This window comes from Equus przewalskii, chromosome 2 (genome assembly GCF_037783145.1).
Source record: "Equus przewalskii isolate Varuska chromosome 2, EquPr2, whole genome shotgun sequence".
Classification (NCBI taxonomy): Eukaryota; Metazoa; Chordata; class Mammalia; order Perissodactyla; family Equidae; genus Equus; species Equus przewalskii.
In genome coordinates, this window is record NC_091832.1 from 17665547 (window position 1) to 17681448 (window position 15902).

The 15902-nt window shown below is 37.6% G+C and overlaps 1 protein-coding gene across 3 annotated transcripts in view; it reads right to left on the reverse strand.

Moving 5' to 3' along the window:
* ZMPSTE24 (zinc metallopeptidase STE24) overlaps window positions 1-15902 on the reverse strand; it is a 54167-nt gene that overhangs the window by 28414 nt on the left and 9851 nt on the right. For all 3 annotated transcript variants that reach the window (XM_008524169.2, XM_008524168.2, XM_008524170.2), the window contains 4 exons: window positions 8968-9084; window positions 8228-8380; window positions 6767-6908; window positions 1533-1717 (listed from right to left, as the gene is read on the reverse strand). In XM_008524169.2, coding sequence (XP_008522391.2) covers window positions 1533-1717; window positions 6767-6908; window positions 8228-8380; window positions 8968-9084 — 597 coding nt within the window. The remainder of the gene's footprint in view (window positions 1-1532; window positions 1718-6766; window positions 6909-8227; window positions 8381-8967; window positions 9085-15902) is intronic.

A 15902-nucleotide genomic window follows, 5' to 3' on the forward strand; every position in this document is an offset into this window, starting at 1 on the left:
TTAACCCTCTCCCAATGCTATTTAACCCCTCCACAGAATTTTGTTCCATCTACATATATTTCTAACAGGCTAGGCACTTTACTAGACCATCTTTTTAGGGTCAAAACAGATGCTCAAATGATAATAGTTATTTTCTGGTACTTAGAATGTACAAAATGGAGTACAAGGTTTTTCACATATATTATTTCACCTAATCTTCATGACCCTAAAAGGAAGGCATCTTTAGCCCAGTGTTTCTCAACTAGGAGTGATTTTGCTCTCCAAGTCCCTGCCCCCGGGGATATCTGGCAATGTCTGGAGACAATTTTGGTTGTCACAATTGTTGGGGGGTGGGGTGGGTTTGATACTGGCATCTGGTGAGGAGAGGCCAAGGATGCTGCTAGACATCCTGTGATGTACAAAATACCTTCCCACAACAAAAAGTTATCTGGCCCAAAATGTCAATAGTGCAGAGGTGAGGAACCCTGCTGGCATCATCTTTTTGTTAAGAAATCAAAGATTTAAGCATAAAAAAAAAAAAGCCATAACTAGAAGGACCTGCAACTAAGATATACAACTATGTACCAGGAGGGATTTGGGGAGATAAAGCAGGAAAAAAAAAAAGAAATCAAAGATTTATAGAGCTTAACTTACTTGCCCAGGGTTACACAGATCCAAAACCATCTCTGAATGACACCAAAGCCAATGGTACATTCCATCACACATACAAATACTGGTGAGCGTTTCTGATTAAATTTGTGTTATTTCTTATCATTACCCCTCTCCCCCATTTAGTGTTGGTACTTTGGATTTTGCTAATCAGCATCAGCTGACCTCATCCAGGAAAAGATTCAGAAAAAGCTTTCTCAGACTCTCAGGTCAGATTTAATAAATGTCTTCTCTCGAGCTCTCACTGCAACCAATACATACAGCTTCACTGTAGCAATTATCATAACATACTGTGATTGTATGACTGTCTCCCCTTTAGATGATAAGCTCCCTGAGAGCAAGGTTTGCCTCTTCATCTAGCGCCAAGCAAGCCATCTCAGCGCAGAGTATACATTTCATAAATGTTTGTTAAACAAACAAAACTGACCAAATTACACAGTGTACCTGTACACAGCTACTAAATGACAGAACCAGGATTCACATCCAAGTCTCTCTATTGCCAAAGCGTATAATTACTACGTCTCCGTGAAGCTATAAATTAGGTGTTTAGCTCCTTTTATCCTGCCTGTGGGAATTCTTTGATTATAAACATATCAGGAATATATATAAAGTCCTTGTTTTAAAGATAGCTTATAATAATAACTTTTCTATCTTATGCTTCCAATTTTAACATGTACATTCTGTAAAAGCCTGCAAAGTAGTCAGCATATAATAATAGTGATATTCTCTCCCAAATACCAGAATTATAAAGGGGCCATGGTGTTTTTATTTGATAGTCTCCCTGAATTCAACACTCACTACAGAGAAATTGAGGTTATTTTGAGTTGTCACAGGAACTGTTTATAAAAACTAAGCCAGGGTCTCTTAGGAAAAGAAGAACTCACTTTAACTTTAGCTTTTATTTCTTCACTGTCCCCTTCTCCATCACTGCGGGGTTCCATGCCAGACTCCTCCTGGATGTCTCTGTTTAGTACAGAATACTCTTCTAGTAGAGTGTCAAACAAAACTATTCGCTTGTTCTTGAAGAAGCCATAAAAATAAGCATTGCTGTGGGAGGAGCGTTTAGATCCTAAGGAAAAGACAGTTCAAAGCATGGAAAATAATTATAAAGTCTGGGGTCCTTTGGAGAGACTCCTAGAAATTGAAGTATTGGAAAGGACATTAACATTTTCAAATTGTTTAATACCTGAAGAAAACTGTCTCAACATAAATCACCGCCAGCCGTGGAGAGTCTATTTCCCTGCCGTGTTGCCAACAAATATTTATGCTCATGGCAGCTTTACAGCAATAAGTACATAAGTGAAGGCTAGGTATCCAAGAGTGGAAGGATTCAATCACGGTGAAGCTATGAAATGGAATTTTAAGCAGCCAGAAAAAAATACTTTTGAAGAAATTTAACAAGATACGAAAAAGCTCACCAATATACTATAAAGGATATGAAACTTCATGTATATAAGGTTCCACTAATTGTCATGAAAAACATGAACATGGAAATAGAAAAGCATAAATACAAGACTACTAAGAAATATGTCAAAATATTAGTGTTCATCACTGACTTCTAGAACTATAGATTTTTGTTCTCTCCTTTATACTTTTCCTTCTTTTCCAAGGCTTTTAAAATAAATATATTTACTTCTATAGTCAGAAAAAAATTAAAGCTATTTTTAAGAAGACTGGAAAAAAATACCTAAATTTTTAACAGTGGCTAACAGTAGCTGACGAATGGTTGATTTTTTATTTTCTTCTTTATATTTTCCTTTATTTTCTAAACATTCTACACTATGCAGTGAATTTAGTGGTTAAGAGCAGACTTTGGGTTCAAATCTTGGCTCTGCCATGTATTAGTTGTGTAAATGTAAGGAACTTTCTTAATTTAAGTTTTATTTTCCTGTTTATGACATGAGGCTAACATCTACCTCCTTGGGTTGGATAACTGATTACAAGAGAAATTCTAAGTAAATCAATTAGCATACTGCCTGATCCATAAAAATTACTATTACTTACATACTTTTTTAAAAGAAGAAACGATAAAATTTATTTCTCTTGAGAATTTGAGATGTCTCAGAAAATGTGAATTTTGTATCTACTCATATTTCTAACGTAAAGTACATTTAGCAGTATATTGAGAACAATACTATATTCTATATATATAGCAGTATATGTGGCAGTATTTTAGAATACAGCAAGGCTTTGGTAAATAGCATCTCTTATTTATTTATTTTTCACTTTTTGGTTTGGTTGCTTAGAGGTTAAGAGCCAAACATGTGGTCCAATTTTGTCAATGTAGGACCTTAGAATCTGAAAAGCTGTGTATCATTCTGAGGTCTTACACTTGTCTCTCATTTCGATCTTCTCCAATTCTAATTTTTAAATTAATTTTAAAATATTTCTTGGAAGCTGCCTTAAGTTATTTATGGAAGTAGGCAGATTGGATGCATATAAATAAAGTTAAATTACTGCCTTAATATTTCCCACTGGTCCAAGCATCTCAAAGTGTGGCCCAAGGAACACTTACACCAAAATCACCTAGGGGCACTTGTTAGAAGTAGATACTAAAAACACCTACTAAGTCAGAATCTCTGGGAATGGAGCCCAGGAATCTTTCTTTCAATAAACTCTCCAGGGAATTCTTACACGCACTGAAGTTTAAGTATCCCTGCCCTAGACTGTAAGCTTTTTTTTACCACTGTGCCTGCCGTGGTGAGTGGCACACATGTAGTGGCATGTAGTATTTCCCTCCTTGAAACACTTTCTCCTCCTCTCTCAAAAGAAACATCAGGTTCTCTTGGTTTTCTTCCTATCTCAATGGTCTCTCCTTAGCCTCTTGCTGGCTTTTCCTCCCCTGCTGACTAGGACTTGAGCCCTCTTTTCTTCTCGAAGTGCCCTCATCCATGGTATTAAACACCATCTATGGGCCAGATACTTCCATATCAAAATTTCTAGCCCTGATCTCTCTCTAGAACTCCAGACTCATATATCCAGCTACCTATTTGACATCTCTACGTCTTCACAAGGATGTCTATAGCGCATATTTATTTATTTACTTTCTTATGTATGGTTTTCCCCTGGCCTACTATTGGAATCTCCCTTCAGAGTTTAGGGAATTCTATACATGTAAATCTTGTGAGAGACCACTTCTCATCTGAGAAATCTCAAAGCCAGATATTTGCTTCCCCTGCACTCCTGGCAGCTAGCCCCACGCTCTGGCTCAGTCAATCAGATGCACCCACTGGGGACTCTGAATAGTTAATAATTATGCAAAGCAGCAGGGCAGTGAGGAATTAATTCTGCAGGTGCTAGTGGCAGGGATGTTAGGGCTGCACACTGCTGAATCCAATAGCAGGAGGCAACAGCAGTGTCCTCATCAGACTGGACCTCCAGTGTGGTTCTGAGTTTCTAGTCTCCCTATGGAATAGCCCATTTTCCAAGCTTGGTAAACTTAGCTTTCCTGGTGACTTTGTGAGCTATCAAATATTGTTTCAATAAGGAATTTTTCTGCTTAAACCAGCCACAGTTGGTTACTATTGCTTGTTTGCAACTAATTATTGCTTACAGAACTCTAATACAATGTTCAGTAGATATCTCAAAACATAACACATCCAACAGAACTTAATTCCCTAAAAACCTGCTCTTCTTCCAGTTTTTTCCATCTCAGTAAACTACCATTATCCAATTGCTCAGGCCAAAAATCTAGGTTGTTATCCTTAATGTCTCCCTTTCCCCCTTATTTCTTCACATGTAACCTATTAGGAAATTGCATCAACTCTACCTCTAAAACATATCCCCAGTGCATCCACTTCTCTCCATAAATTATTATCGTTCTAGTCTAAGCAACCATTATCTCCTATCTAGACTACTGCAACAATCTAACTGTTCTTCCTGCTTCTACTCTTGCCTCCCCCTACAATCTATTCTCCAAACAGCAATTCAAGAAATTTAAAAAATACAAACCAGACCGTGTCACTTTCCTGCCTAAAACCTTCAGTAGTTTTCTCCCCTGAACTTAAAATAAAATCCAAGCTCCTTACCCTGATTTACAAAGGCCTATGTGGTCCGACTCTTGCCTATTATCTTAGATTTCATGTCATAACACTTTTCTGCTATGCTGCAACCACACTGGACTTTTTTCTGTTTCTTGAACAAACAAAGCTCTGGAAGGTCTTCCCACTGATCTCAGCATGGATGACTCCTTCCTTCAGGTCTCAGCTTAAATTCAAGACCTCAGAGAGGTCTTGCCTGATGACCCAATCTAAAGTATCTACTCAGTCATTCTTCATCACATCACACTAGTTTAGTTCTCTGCTCAGCACCTGCTATCTGACATTTTTTGAGAGCTGGAATCTTGGCTTTTCACTATAATATCCCTATCAATTTACATATCCCTAAAACGTGTTGTTATTGTTAGTAACAACATTCATTCAAAATATCTTTAAGGATTGTTACCACTAACAACAAAAACATATATTTCAGATGAGTAAACTTTTGTTTAGCAAAGGTAAGTTGCCCAAAGTCACACAGGTAATTTGTGATAGAGCTAGGATTCAAACCCAAGCCTACTGACTCCACCGCCTTACCTGTGAAATGCTACGCTCTGCCTACTCAAATCTTGATTTTCCATGAAGTCTCAACTCACATTATAACCCTCCTTCAATAAAGCCTTTCCTGACTATTTCATTGAAAATCATACAGCACTGACGGTATATATCACATATCTTATTGAGTACCTCTACCGTCATATCATTAGCTGTCATTTCATGTTATCTGACTATAACTTAAGTGATCAGCAACTTAGACTGCCCGTTCAGTAAAAGCCCCTCAGAGATCGTTTTATTGGATTGATCAGTTTGCTACTAGTTTAATATTAGCTAAAAGGCAGTGATCTCAGAGGATAAAGAAGTAGTAGGAATTGGCTTATTCTTCTACCACTTCCCCATAGAAATGTCCCTATTGTGTCTTTAGTTGGGCTGTATAACCTCAGAAGCCACTAAATATCTGAGATTTCTAAACTATTTTAGTCGCTGTTAGTTCATTCTTTCCAATTGTGACCATCTCCGTTCACCCCTGATCCTGTAGTTACTTCTCAGTTTCTACTCCTTCATCCAGTATAGCCGTTTCTCACTGGTAATTTTTTTTAGTTTAGAGGAGGGATGGGCATACGATGGCTTACAGGCCAAATCCAATCTGCCACTTATTTTTATAAATAAAGTTTTATTAGAACACAGCCATGCTGATTTGTTTACGTATTACCTATAACTGCTTTTGTACAATAATGGCAGAGTTGAATAGCTGTGATGGAGATCACGTAGCCTGCAAAGCCTGAAATATTTACTACTAGCCCTTTACAGAAAACATTTGCCAAATTGTGGTTTAGAAGAAGCAAAACTGAAACCTAGAGGGGTGAAGTGATTTATTCAAGATCCCACAGCTGGTAAGTGGCAGAGGCAGGACGAGTCTCATTCATTTACATGGATTTCAATTTACAGGTTCTGAAAGTCCCGGCACCACACAACAGTTTCACTCCACATGGCTGCAGGCCTCCTTGAGACGTAGTGGTCTCATGTAAGCTAACAGATAGCTTAACTCTCAAAAGCAATCATCAAAAAAAGCAGAGTTCAACTAGTCTGAAGTACCCAACGGTACTACAGCTCTTGGTAATCTGCAGATCAGAGTCCTCCAGAACACTGGAAGTTTTGTTGGAGGAGATAAAGGCAATAACGTTGGTTTTGTTTATGAGCCCCCAAACTAGTGCTAAATGGAATTTGACTATGCAAGAGTCCAACTCAACTATCTAATGGAGCCAGGCAGGTAACAGAAGTGAATAAACCAGTCTAGTATACATGATACAACAGGGAGTGATAAAGGCCTTGGCCCAAAATTTAAAACAACCAACCACAGCTACAGGCAACAGCAGAATTTGGCACCAGGCCGCCAGTTTCTATCTCTGGATTATGTCATCAACTCCTATAAATCTTAAAAGCCAAAGCGTAAAACCCTCATCTTTACATAATAAATTAAAAAAAACCAAACTGATTCGTTCTTTCATTAAAGTTTTGAGAACAAAGTACTCAAAGAAAAGAAACTACTCAAATAAAGACTTCTTACCCCCAGGAAGCCTTACCTTCAACAACATACACCTTAGTCAAAGGAAAGTCAATACTCTTTGCCATTACTTCAATTTCTTGCTTAAGCTTTCCCTCAGGCAGAGGTGTGAATTTGTCAAATAAAGGGGCAATATAATCAGCATAGATAGTGACAAGCACCTGAAAAGTAAAAGTCAGAGCAACCTATGAACACACCTCAAACAAAAACTACTCATTATACAGGTTCATTTATATTACAACAACTATGTGATCCCAGCCTTGAGAACAGGGACCTTATCTTATTTGCTCTACTAGTCCTAGCCCCAAATAGTACCACATAGCAAGTGCTCAACATCTGTTTGACGAATTAATCAAAATGAGTAATCTCTAGGTGGTAATAATTGAAAAGTCAAATGGTCCATTCAAAACTCTCTTGGGGATTTCTGATACTTCATAAGCCCATCATTAACTTGGAATTCCGCCTTTCAGAGTAATCATGATAGACCTGAAGTCTTGCTAAAAAAAAGAACTACTGTGTGCTGTCTGTTATTTGGTTGGTCTGCTAAAATTAATTATCTGCAGTCTGCAAGCGTACACTTTGGTTGAAATAGCACTTCCTTAAGCATTTTTGGAGCATTTCCTCTGCTTTCTTTCCTTTCACTTCAATTTGCCACACAACAGATATGTGTAAATCCAACTAGTGCCAATTTTCTGATCTTGATGCCACCAGTGGGAAGTGAAGCAATGAGCACCACAGTAATTCAGACTAAAATAGTGGAGTTGAAGAACTGATAGATGGCATTTTCTGGGGGCTGTGAACAGACCATTTTGATTGTGTTGTAGATGTGTGTGTTGTGAAGCAGTTTCAAATACAGGAGAGAGAAGAGGAAAAGAAGGTGTGAGGGAGGGAAGTGAGAGGAAAAGGGAGGGACAAGGAAGAGAAGTGGCAGTGGGGGAGAAAAGAGAGAAGAGAAGAAAGGAGGAAGGAGAAGGGAAGAGAGAAGATGGGTAAAGAGGTGAGAAAGGGGAAAGGGAAAGAGGAGGAGGGGAAAGGCAGGGGAAGGAGGGCAGAAGAAAAGCAGATACGTTTATGCTTTCTTTTTCTCATCCCTCTTACATCTACTCTCTCTTTAAAACATCCATGATTTTTAGGCACTGGAGCTCAGTCAAGAGTCAGTACATTATCAAACTTAGTCATCCATTCTGGTAGCAACTCACAAATGCACAGCCCAAAACTGCCTGACAACTGGATCATTAAAAGTAACTAACAACTAGCTTCTAGGATCAGTAAGAGTCAGCAAGAACAGAAGAAAATCCATGGTCAGAGTCAACTCTCCTATTTCTATACCCAAAAGCAGAAACCAAGGTGGGAATTTATATGACTATCTATTTATATTTCATCTGCTTCTTAAGAACTGTTTACATGCTAATGAAGATTAAATCACAGTTATCTCACCAAGGGACTTTTGTAACAGAAATGAAACAAAGATTTTACTCACCAGAGAAACAACTAATGTGAACAGCCAGGCATAAATAAAAAAATAGTCACCCCCGATTTTAATAATGTAAAGTAGAAGTGAGGACACAGGCAATAAAATGCATTGAGTCACAACAAATTTCTTGATTGCATCTTTCATGAAGAACCCCAAAGTCTGAAAAAAGAAATAATCAAAAGAAACTGAGAAACTGCTTTTTTTTCCAGGAAGAATAGCCCTGAGCTAACATCTGTGCTCATCTTCCTCTACTTCATATGTGGGACGCCTGCCACAGCATGGCTTGATAAGTGGTGTGTAGGTCTGCACCCGGGATCCAAACCTGTGAACCCCAGACCGCTGAAGTGGAGCACGTGAACTTAACCACTACACCACCCGGCCAGCCCCAGAAACTGCTTTTAAAATGACTAATAAGTGAATAAAAGGATATACCATTAAAGCAATTTTAAAAATTAAAAGGCTGTGAGACTATACTATATGACACTAACATCTTACATTACATGTCTTGCATTTTACAGTTTACAATAAATTCATTTAAACATTATTAGCTGAAAAACACTAGACATTAGTGCTACTAGAGTTTATGACAAGACTTTAAAGCATGATCTTTACATATCTGCAGTTCCTTTTTCCTCAATTAAATCATGTGCTAAAATAGCAAATTATGTTTCAATTGTTACCAGCAGAGGACAAAAGCACAAAAGGTCTTCATATTTAAAAGAAAACATTTCCATTCTCTATTTTACCTGTTGATTGAAACCATGTTTTTCTTCTATCACAAAAGTATTATAAAGACTCCATGGCAAACCAGTTGATGCACTGAAAAGTGTAGCCAACAGCAGAAACACCAAGGACTGAGTGATCTAAACACAAGAGGAAAAAAATGGGAGTTTTTATGGTGTAATACTAATTAATTCTTCAAATGAATTTTTAGTGAACAATTGGATAAGTATTTGCTGAGTAGTTACTACTGTCTCAAACAGTACGTGCTTGATTCTATGGGTAATACAATGTCTGAAATATCTCTGCCCTCAAGGTTTACTTTCAAGAGAAGCAGGCAATCAAACAATTCCTCTTTTATTACACAGGCACTATATGAAAATTACCTGAAGTCATATAGACCAAATGGTTCCAAGAACTAAAAAATTAGAGACAGCCACATATGCTGGTGAATTCAAGGAAGATTTACAGGGCTGATAAGACTTGGGATCCCACTCTGAAGAAAGAGACAAATTAGTGGGACAGGAGAGAAGAGGAAAGGAGGAAGAATACCATGCAATTTGCAAAAGCATAGAGAGACAAAAGAGCACTCTATAAATGGAAGATGACAAGATGAGGGTCCTGGTTGGGACCAGGCAGAGAAACTTAGAGTATCAAGAAAGATGGGCCAGGGCAGGTGGGGCAGTTTGTGCTAAGGTTTTCACAGAAAAGCCAAAATCCAATAGAGAAATTACCCTCAAGAATTACTTTAATTGAATTAAGAATTACTTTAATTGCCTTTACAATGAGTCTTAGGAAATAAAAATCCAAGAACTGCCTCATTTCTCATTACAAACTTTTTCCTAGGATAGTGGAGGACAAGGGCTAATTAGTATGAAGGGAGTTGTGGGGAGGGGGGAAGGGCAATGAGGCAAACAGAACCTTTCCTCTCTCCCTCCCACTATACTGTCACTCTCCCTCTTACTCCCCAGAGTAAAACTAAAGTCTTTTAAGGTAAATGCGAGCATACCACACACCACCAAAGCATATTTCATTTGGTAGCAAAGATGGAACCAATGTAAGTTTCTACCATAGGTGGAAAGGAAAGGGTAAGAGCAAGGAAGGAGATGTGCCTAGCTGCAACATGCAGGGCAGTTTACTCCACCATTTGTTCCCAAACAGGAAATGGAAAATTTTTTTAAAAGCAATTGCAGGATCTTTCTCAAAACTACTGAATCAGAATCCCATCTCCCCAAAATGCAATCATACTGTACAGATTGTCTGAATACCTGCTTTTCTCACTTAACATGTCATGAACATCTTTCCATATCAATGAATAGATTTACTTCTTCATTGTTAATGGCTCTAGAGTATTCCATTGTATAGGCGGACACCTAGGCTATTTCCAGTACAGCATTCATTCCAATACTAAAATGAACCCCTTTATACATGCCTCTCCTGCATTCATTTCCCACAAATTCATAAAAGCGAAATGTCTGAGGTTAAGCTTTTTAAAGATTTTTGACACATACTGTCAAGTTGTCCTCCAGAAAAACTGTACTAGCTTTCGGGCTGCCAGCAGCATGAGACAATTTCCCTACCCCTCACCAATTCTGCCCTATCATCCTTTTTAACTTTTTTCCCAATCTGATAGGCCAAAACAAACAAACAGGCAAAATTCCTAGAAACTTCATTGTTTTAAAATACATTTGATTGTCAATATGGATTTATATTTTTCATGTATTTAATGACCATATGAATCTCTGCCTTTGCTCATTTTTCTGGTGAGGTATTCAATTTTTTCTAAAGTGATCTTTCTATAAAGAGTTATTTCTATATTAAATATATTAGTTCTTAATCAGTCACATGTGGCAATTTTCCCTCAGTCTGTAGTTTGCCTTTTAAATTTGCTAACGGCAGTTTTTCCCACAGAGAAACTTTAATGCAAATCTACTAAATTTTATCTTCAGGGTTTCTACCTTTAGTGTCATGCTTTAAAAAATTCTAGATCACATTAAAATTTATAGTTTTTGTTTTAATACTTTCGAAGTTTCTTTGTCTATATTTAAATATTCAATTCATTCTGTGTCTTTATTTTTCTTGTAGGATATAAACTAGAAACATTTTTTCTCAGTTGTCCTAAGAAAATTTATAATTTATACTTTCCTCGCTGATCTGAAATGCCACCGTTATCATATAACAAGATCTTACATCTATGTAGGCCTGTTTCTGGTACCGATGCAGTGTTTAAGCTTTATGACAGATTTGAATATCTGAGAGCAAAAGTTACCAGTCATTATTTTACTTATTCAGAATTTTTTTGGCTATTCCCTTGTCCTTAGGCTTTCTGATTAACTATAAAATGTTTTATCATGTGCCCCTCACAAGCTGCTCTGGGATTGTAATTGAGCTCTATTCTTGTTTTATTCTTTTTTTAAAAGTTCATAAATCTCTTAATAATTCAATATAGAGTTTAGATAAGGCAGTGATATCAAGTTTAGCATTCTGCACAGAATCTACCCCCTTTGGAAATCTAGACATTTGCTCATCTCCTATTCTCCCTAGTTTATCAATATATGCTATAAATTCAAGTTCCTTCTGCAAACTAATACGTAAATCATCGATGTCTGGAGCCTTGAATTAACTTAAAACAACTTGATTCCTTCTTAATATATTTCACTTATCTTATGCATAAATACCACTTTTAAATTAATAACTCTATCCATAAACTATCTTACTTGCGTGAAGAAAATGAACAATAGGTCTGCCTATTCCCCCAACCAATGGGCTTATTCCCTCCTTAAAACACTAAGATTTCAAGAGTTTTTTAAATTATTTTTCCTGAATCCACTAAAACAGCCTCTTAAGTGGTCCCCTTCCTTACTATCAGTCGCTCCCATTCCAATCCATCCTACACGCATACCAAATTAATCTGAAACCCCACTTTAATACTTAAAAAACTTTTCATGGCTCTCTAATATAACACTTCAAACCCATTATGTTTTCAAAGATTTTCATAATCTGACCTCAAAAAACTACTTCCCACTAATCTTCTATAAGACCCTTCCACTCCTAACAGACAAGTGTGAGCTAAAGTTTAGAAAGGTGATTGAGTTAGGGAAAATATTCTAGCTGAAAAAAGGAGGTGTGACAGTAAAGTCACAGTGGGGAAATAAGAGAGTATGCAACCCCCAGGAGCTTTACTCAGAAGATCTCTAATTCTAACTCAGAAAGGAGAAGATTCCTAGGAACAAGGTCTACCAGACAATGACAAGGAGTTTGAACTCATAGCTTCTCAAAGCCTACAAGATCTGGGCTCTAGCCCTATCAGTAAACGCTTGAAGGCTCTAGGACACAGAACATTATAAAGGCCTCGGTATTAGGGCCGAGTGATCCAGACCAACACATCTTGAATGGCATGATTTATCCCTTGTCTAAGATGAACCTACTCACTCCATCTCATGCTCATGATGTGGCAACAGAGCTCTGGAGCATTCTGAGTCATTAAGTCCATTACCTGCGGAGAAGAGCTGAGCCACACCTCACTGTTGAAAAATAAGGACATTGATAGCAATAGCCCTTATCGGTAGTTTGGAAAAGCAGAAAGTCCTGCTGAAAGACACACTGCCTATACCCAAGATAAGCTGAGCTTCACCTATTTTTCTTCTTCTTCTTCTTTTTTTTTAGCGTAGAAATTGGTTTTAGTTATAAGAGAAGTACATGCTCATTGCTGAATTTTAAGAGATAAGCAAAAATAAGGAAATAAAAATTACCAAAATTCTCTCCAGAAAAAACCACTTCGGCATTTTGATATATACTATTTCAGATCTTTTACAGACGTGAAAGTTGTGCACAAAGATGGGCACCATTATATGCAATTAAGAAAAACTGAACCAATCCACATGTTTATCACTAGGATACTAGTTTTATAAAAAATGTGTATGGATATTCACACATACTTTTATTTACATATGTTGCTTTATAATCTGACTTTTCCATTCAATAATAATTTATATGAAATAATAGCACAATAAAATTTTTCCCCATCAGACTGGCAAAACTAAAAAGATTGTGCATATAATAAACATTGGTGAGGATCCAGGGAAAAGGGTATTCTAGTGCTTCATACACTATGAAAGAACATAAACCAAAAAAAGCTATTTTAGGAGGGAATTTGGCAGCATCTGTCAAAATTTTAACTATACATAGCCTTTGATCCAATTAATTCCATAAATATTTATACATAAGCATAAAGACAGGTGAAATATGTGCACTATAGCATTATTTGTAATAAGGAAAATTTGGAACTAACCTATCAATACACGAGCAATGAAATAAATGATACATGCATATGATGAATACAAGCAGTCCTGCACCTATCAATAGACGAGCAATTAAATAAATGATACATGCATACAATGAATACAAGCGGTCCTCGCTTTACAGAGTAGTGCAGGAACGTAAAAACGACTGCAAACTCAAACTGTGGAGAGCAATCAATAATCAATATAAAAAACTACGATTGTTCTTGATCTTTAAAGTGTTCCTTAATATACTGAAGACTCTCCTACTGTCAGGTCTAAATATGTAGGGATATGGAAAGAATAATAAAACCAATATTTATTTAGTACATCGTAATTTAAAACATTAGAAAAATAGAGAATTAGTGTTTTATTTCTTTGTACAAAACAGGAGTAGTGTGAACAATGCTCGCCTTCTCATTGTGTAACGTATGATATGGAGAGGGCATCTTTTCTCTGCCTTGGTGAATTGCCTTACTCCTCTCAAAGGTTGGATCAGCTTCCAACATTTTATCCTTCAGCTCTCAATGTCATGAAATACCTTCAAGAAATCCTTTAATGTGAGAGTTTTTGCCAATAACGCTTCCTCTGGGACAGCTTCATCCTTTCTATTACAACCACTTTCCCCATTTATATCAATAACGTTGCACTGATAAGTTCCTCTGGCTGCGTATCTAGAATCTCTCTAATGGCAGCAGCGTCAGCATTTCTGTGGTTAGCTATTTCTTCTTCTCTAACTCCATGTAGGCTGGATTTGAATTTCACTTCCAGTGTTACCATTTTTCATTTCTTTGGGACACTTCCATCTTTGTTGGTTAAGTCCCTCCTTCGATTATCCAGTTTTGTAAAACGTCATGTGGATTTACAGCTGGAAGGCCAGGAAGCAAAACAACTGCACACTCTGAGTAACTGACTAACAGACGCACAGCGGCCAACCACTGACAGACTGAAAAATGTGACGTGACTGGTCACTGATCACTATGAGCATCTGTTATTTGCACAGTGATTCGTGGACTAAAGAGTTAGCAGGGAAGTTTGTACTTCATACAGTTAGTCATACAATATCTTGTGGTAACTGAAATCTGAACTGCGTCCTTGAGGGACCGGTGCTATTTAACTAAATATTGGTAACTGAAATTTGTGTATACCAGAACTGTGCAAAACAAGGACTGCCAGTACCATGCAGCCTTTAAAGAAAACAAAAATCCATATACGCGGACAGGAAGAGATCTCTAAACATTGCTAAATGCAAAAATAATGTCTCAGACCATTACATAAAATATGTCCTATTAAGGTAAGGAATACTTTTAAATGTGTATGTATGTGATTGTGTTCATTCATTTAACAAATATTTATAGAGTACCAATTCTGTCACTGGCACTGTTCTAGGCACTGGTGACACAGCAGTGAAGAAAATGTATCAGGTCTCTTTTCCCTTAGAGCTTAAAATTCTTGTCAAGGAGCTAGATTAAAACTAAACAAATAAACAAGATAACTGCAGACAGTGATAAGTGCCTTTACAGTCATGTGCCACATAACGACATGCTGGTCAACAATGGACCGCACAGACGATGTTGGTCCCATAAGATTAGTACCATGTAGCCTAGATGTGTAGTAAGCTATACCATCTAGGTTGTGTAAGTACACACCACGATGTTCACACGAAAACGAAATCACCTAACGATGGATTTCTCAGAACATATTGTTGTCATTAGGCAATACATGACTGCACAAAGAAAAGAAAATAAGGGGACGTGTTTCACTAAAGAGGGATGTTATTTTAGATGGACTGATCAGGGAGGTCCTGAGAAAGTGAGATTTAAGATGAGAACTGAATAAGGAGTCAGTCATGATGTTTATATGAAACCCCTTAAATTGTTTCTGAAACAACGCAGAGCATATCTAAGAAAACTGCGGCACCACGTCCAGCAGGTCAGGAGCCTGTCTGAGGAGATACAGAGATATCACAGGAAGAAGAGGTCTTAAAAGAGTTTGACTGCTTTAGAAAAAGGTTTACAGATAAAGGACACAGCATGAGCTGAATTAAAGGATGAGCCCAAGGTATCTATAAATGTAGAGGAGAGCCATCATTTCAAATAAACAGTCAGGAAAGAGAGAACAGACTTGGCAGTTTCCAAGGAAAAGTCAGGAAGGAGTGTCCCAGCATCCATTACAGGTGGGAGTCTTAGGTTTAAGGCTTTGCCCAGTAATGAGTTCCTGGAAGAGCAGGTAGTCCAACTTAAGCAGTGCAACGGAGATGCTAGGAGATACTCTGTCTTTGTTTGAAGCACCTGCTAAGGGTGTATGTGGCACACAGTATCTACTTGGTGTGGGTTCAATAAAATCCATGCCTTTCCCTTTCATTGCATCAAGTTATTCCTGAGAAGCAGCTGCCTAAACAGAGACGGCATTTCCCAGATCCCTTGCATGTAAGACTAAATGACTGGTTTACCAACAAAATGTGAAAACAATAGACAGGTATGACTTTGGAGCCAAAGGAGTTAATAAGAGCATGTACTTTCTCCATCCTCTCATTCCATCTGCCTGTTGGATGCAGAGAACTCTGGGGCACTCGAGGGAAGGCAGAGCCATAAGATAAAAAGAGACTAGGTTCCTGGCTTACCACACAGAAGAATGTCACCTGCTGACCAAAAATACTCACTCTGGGCCATTATGTGATT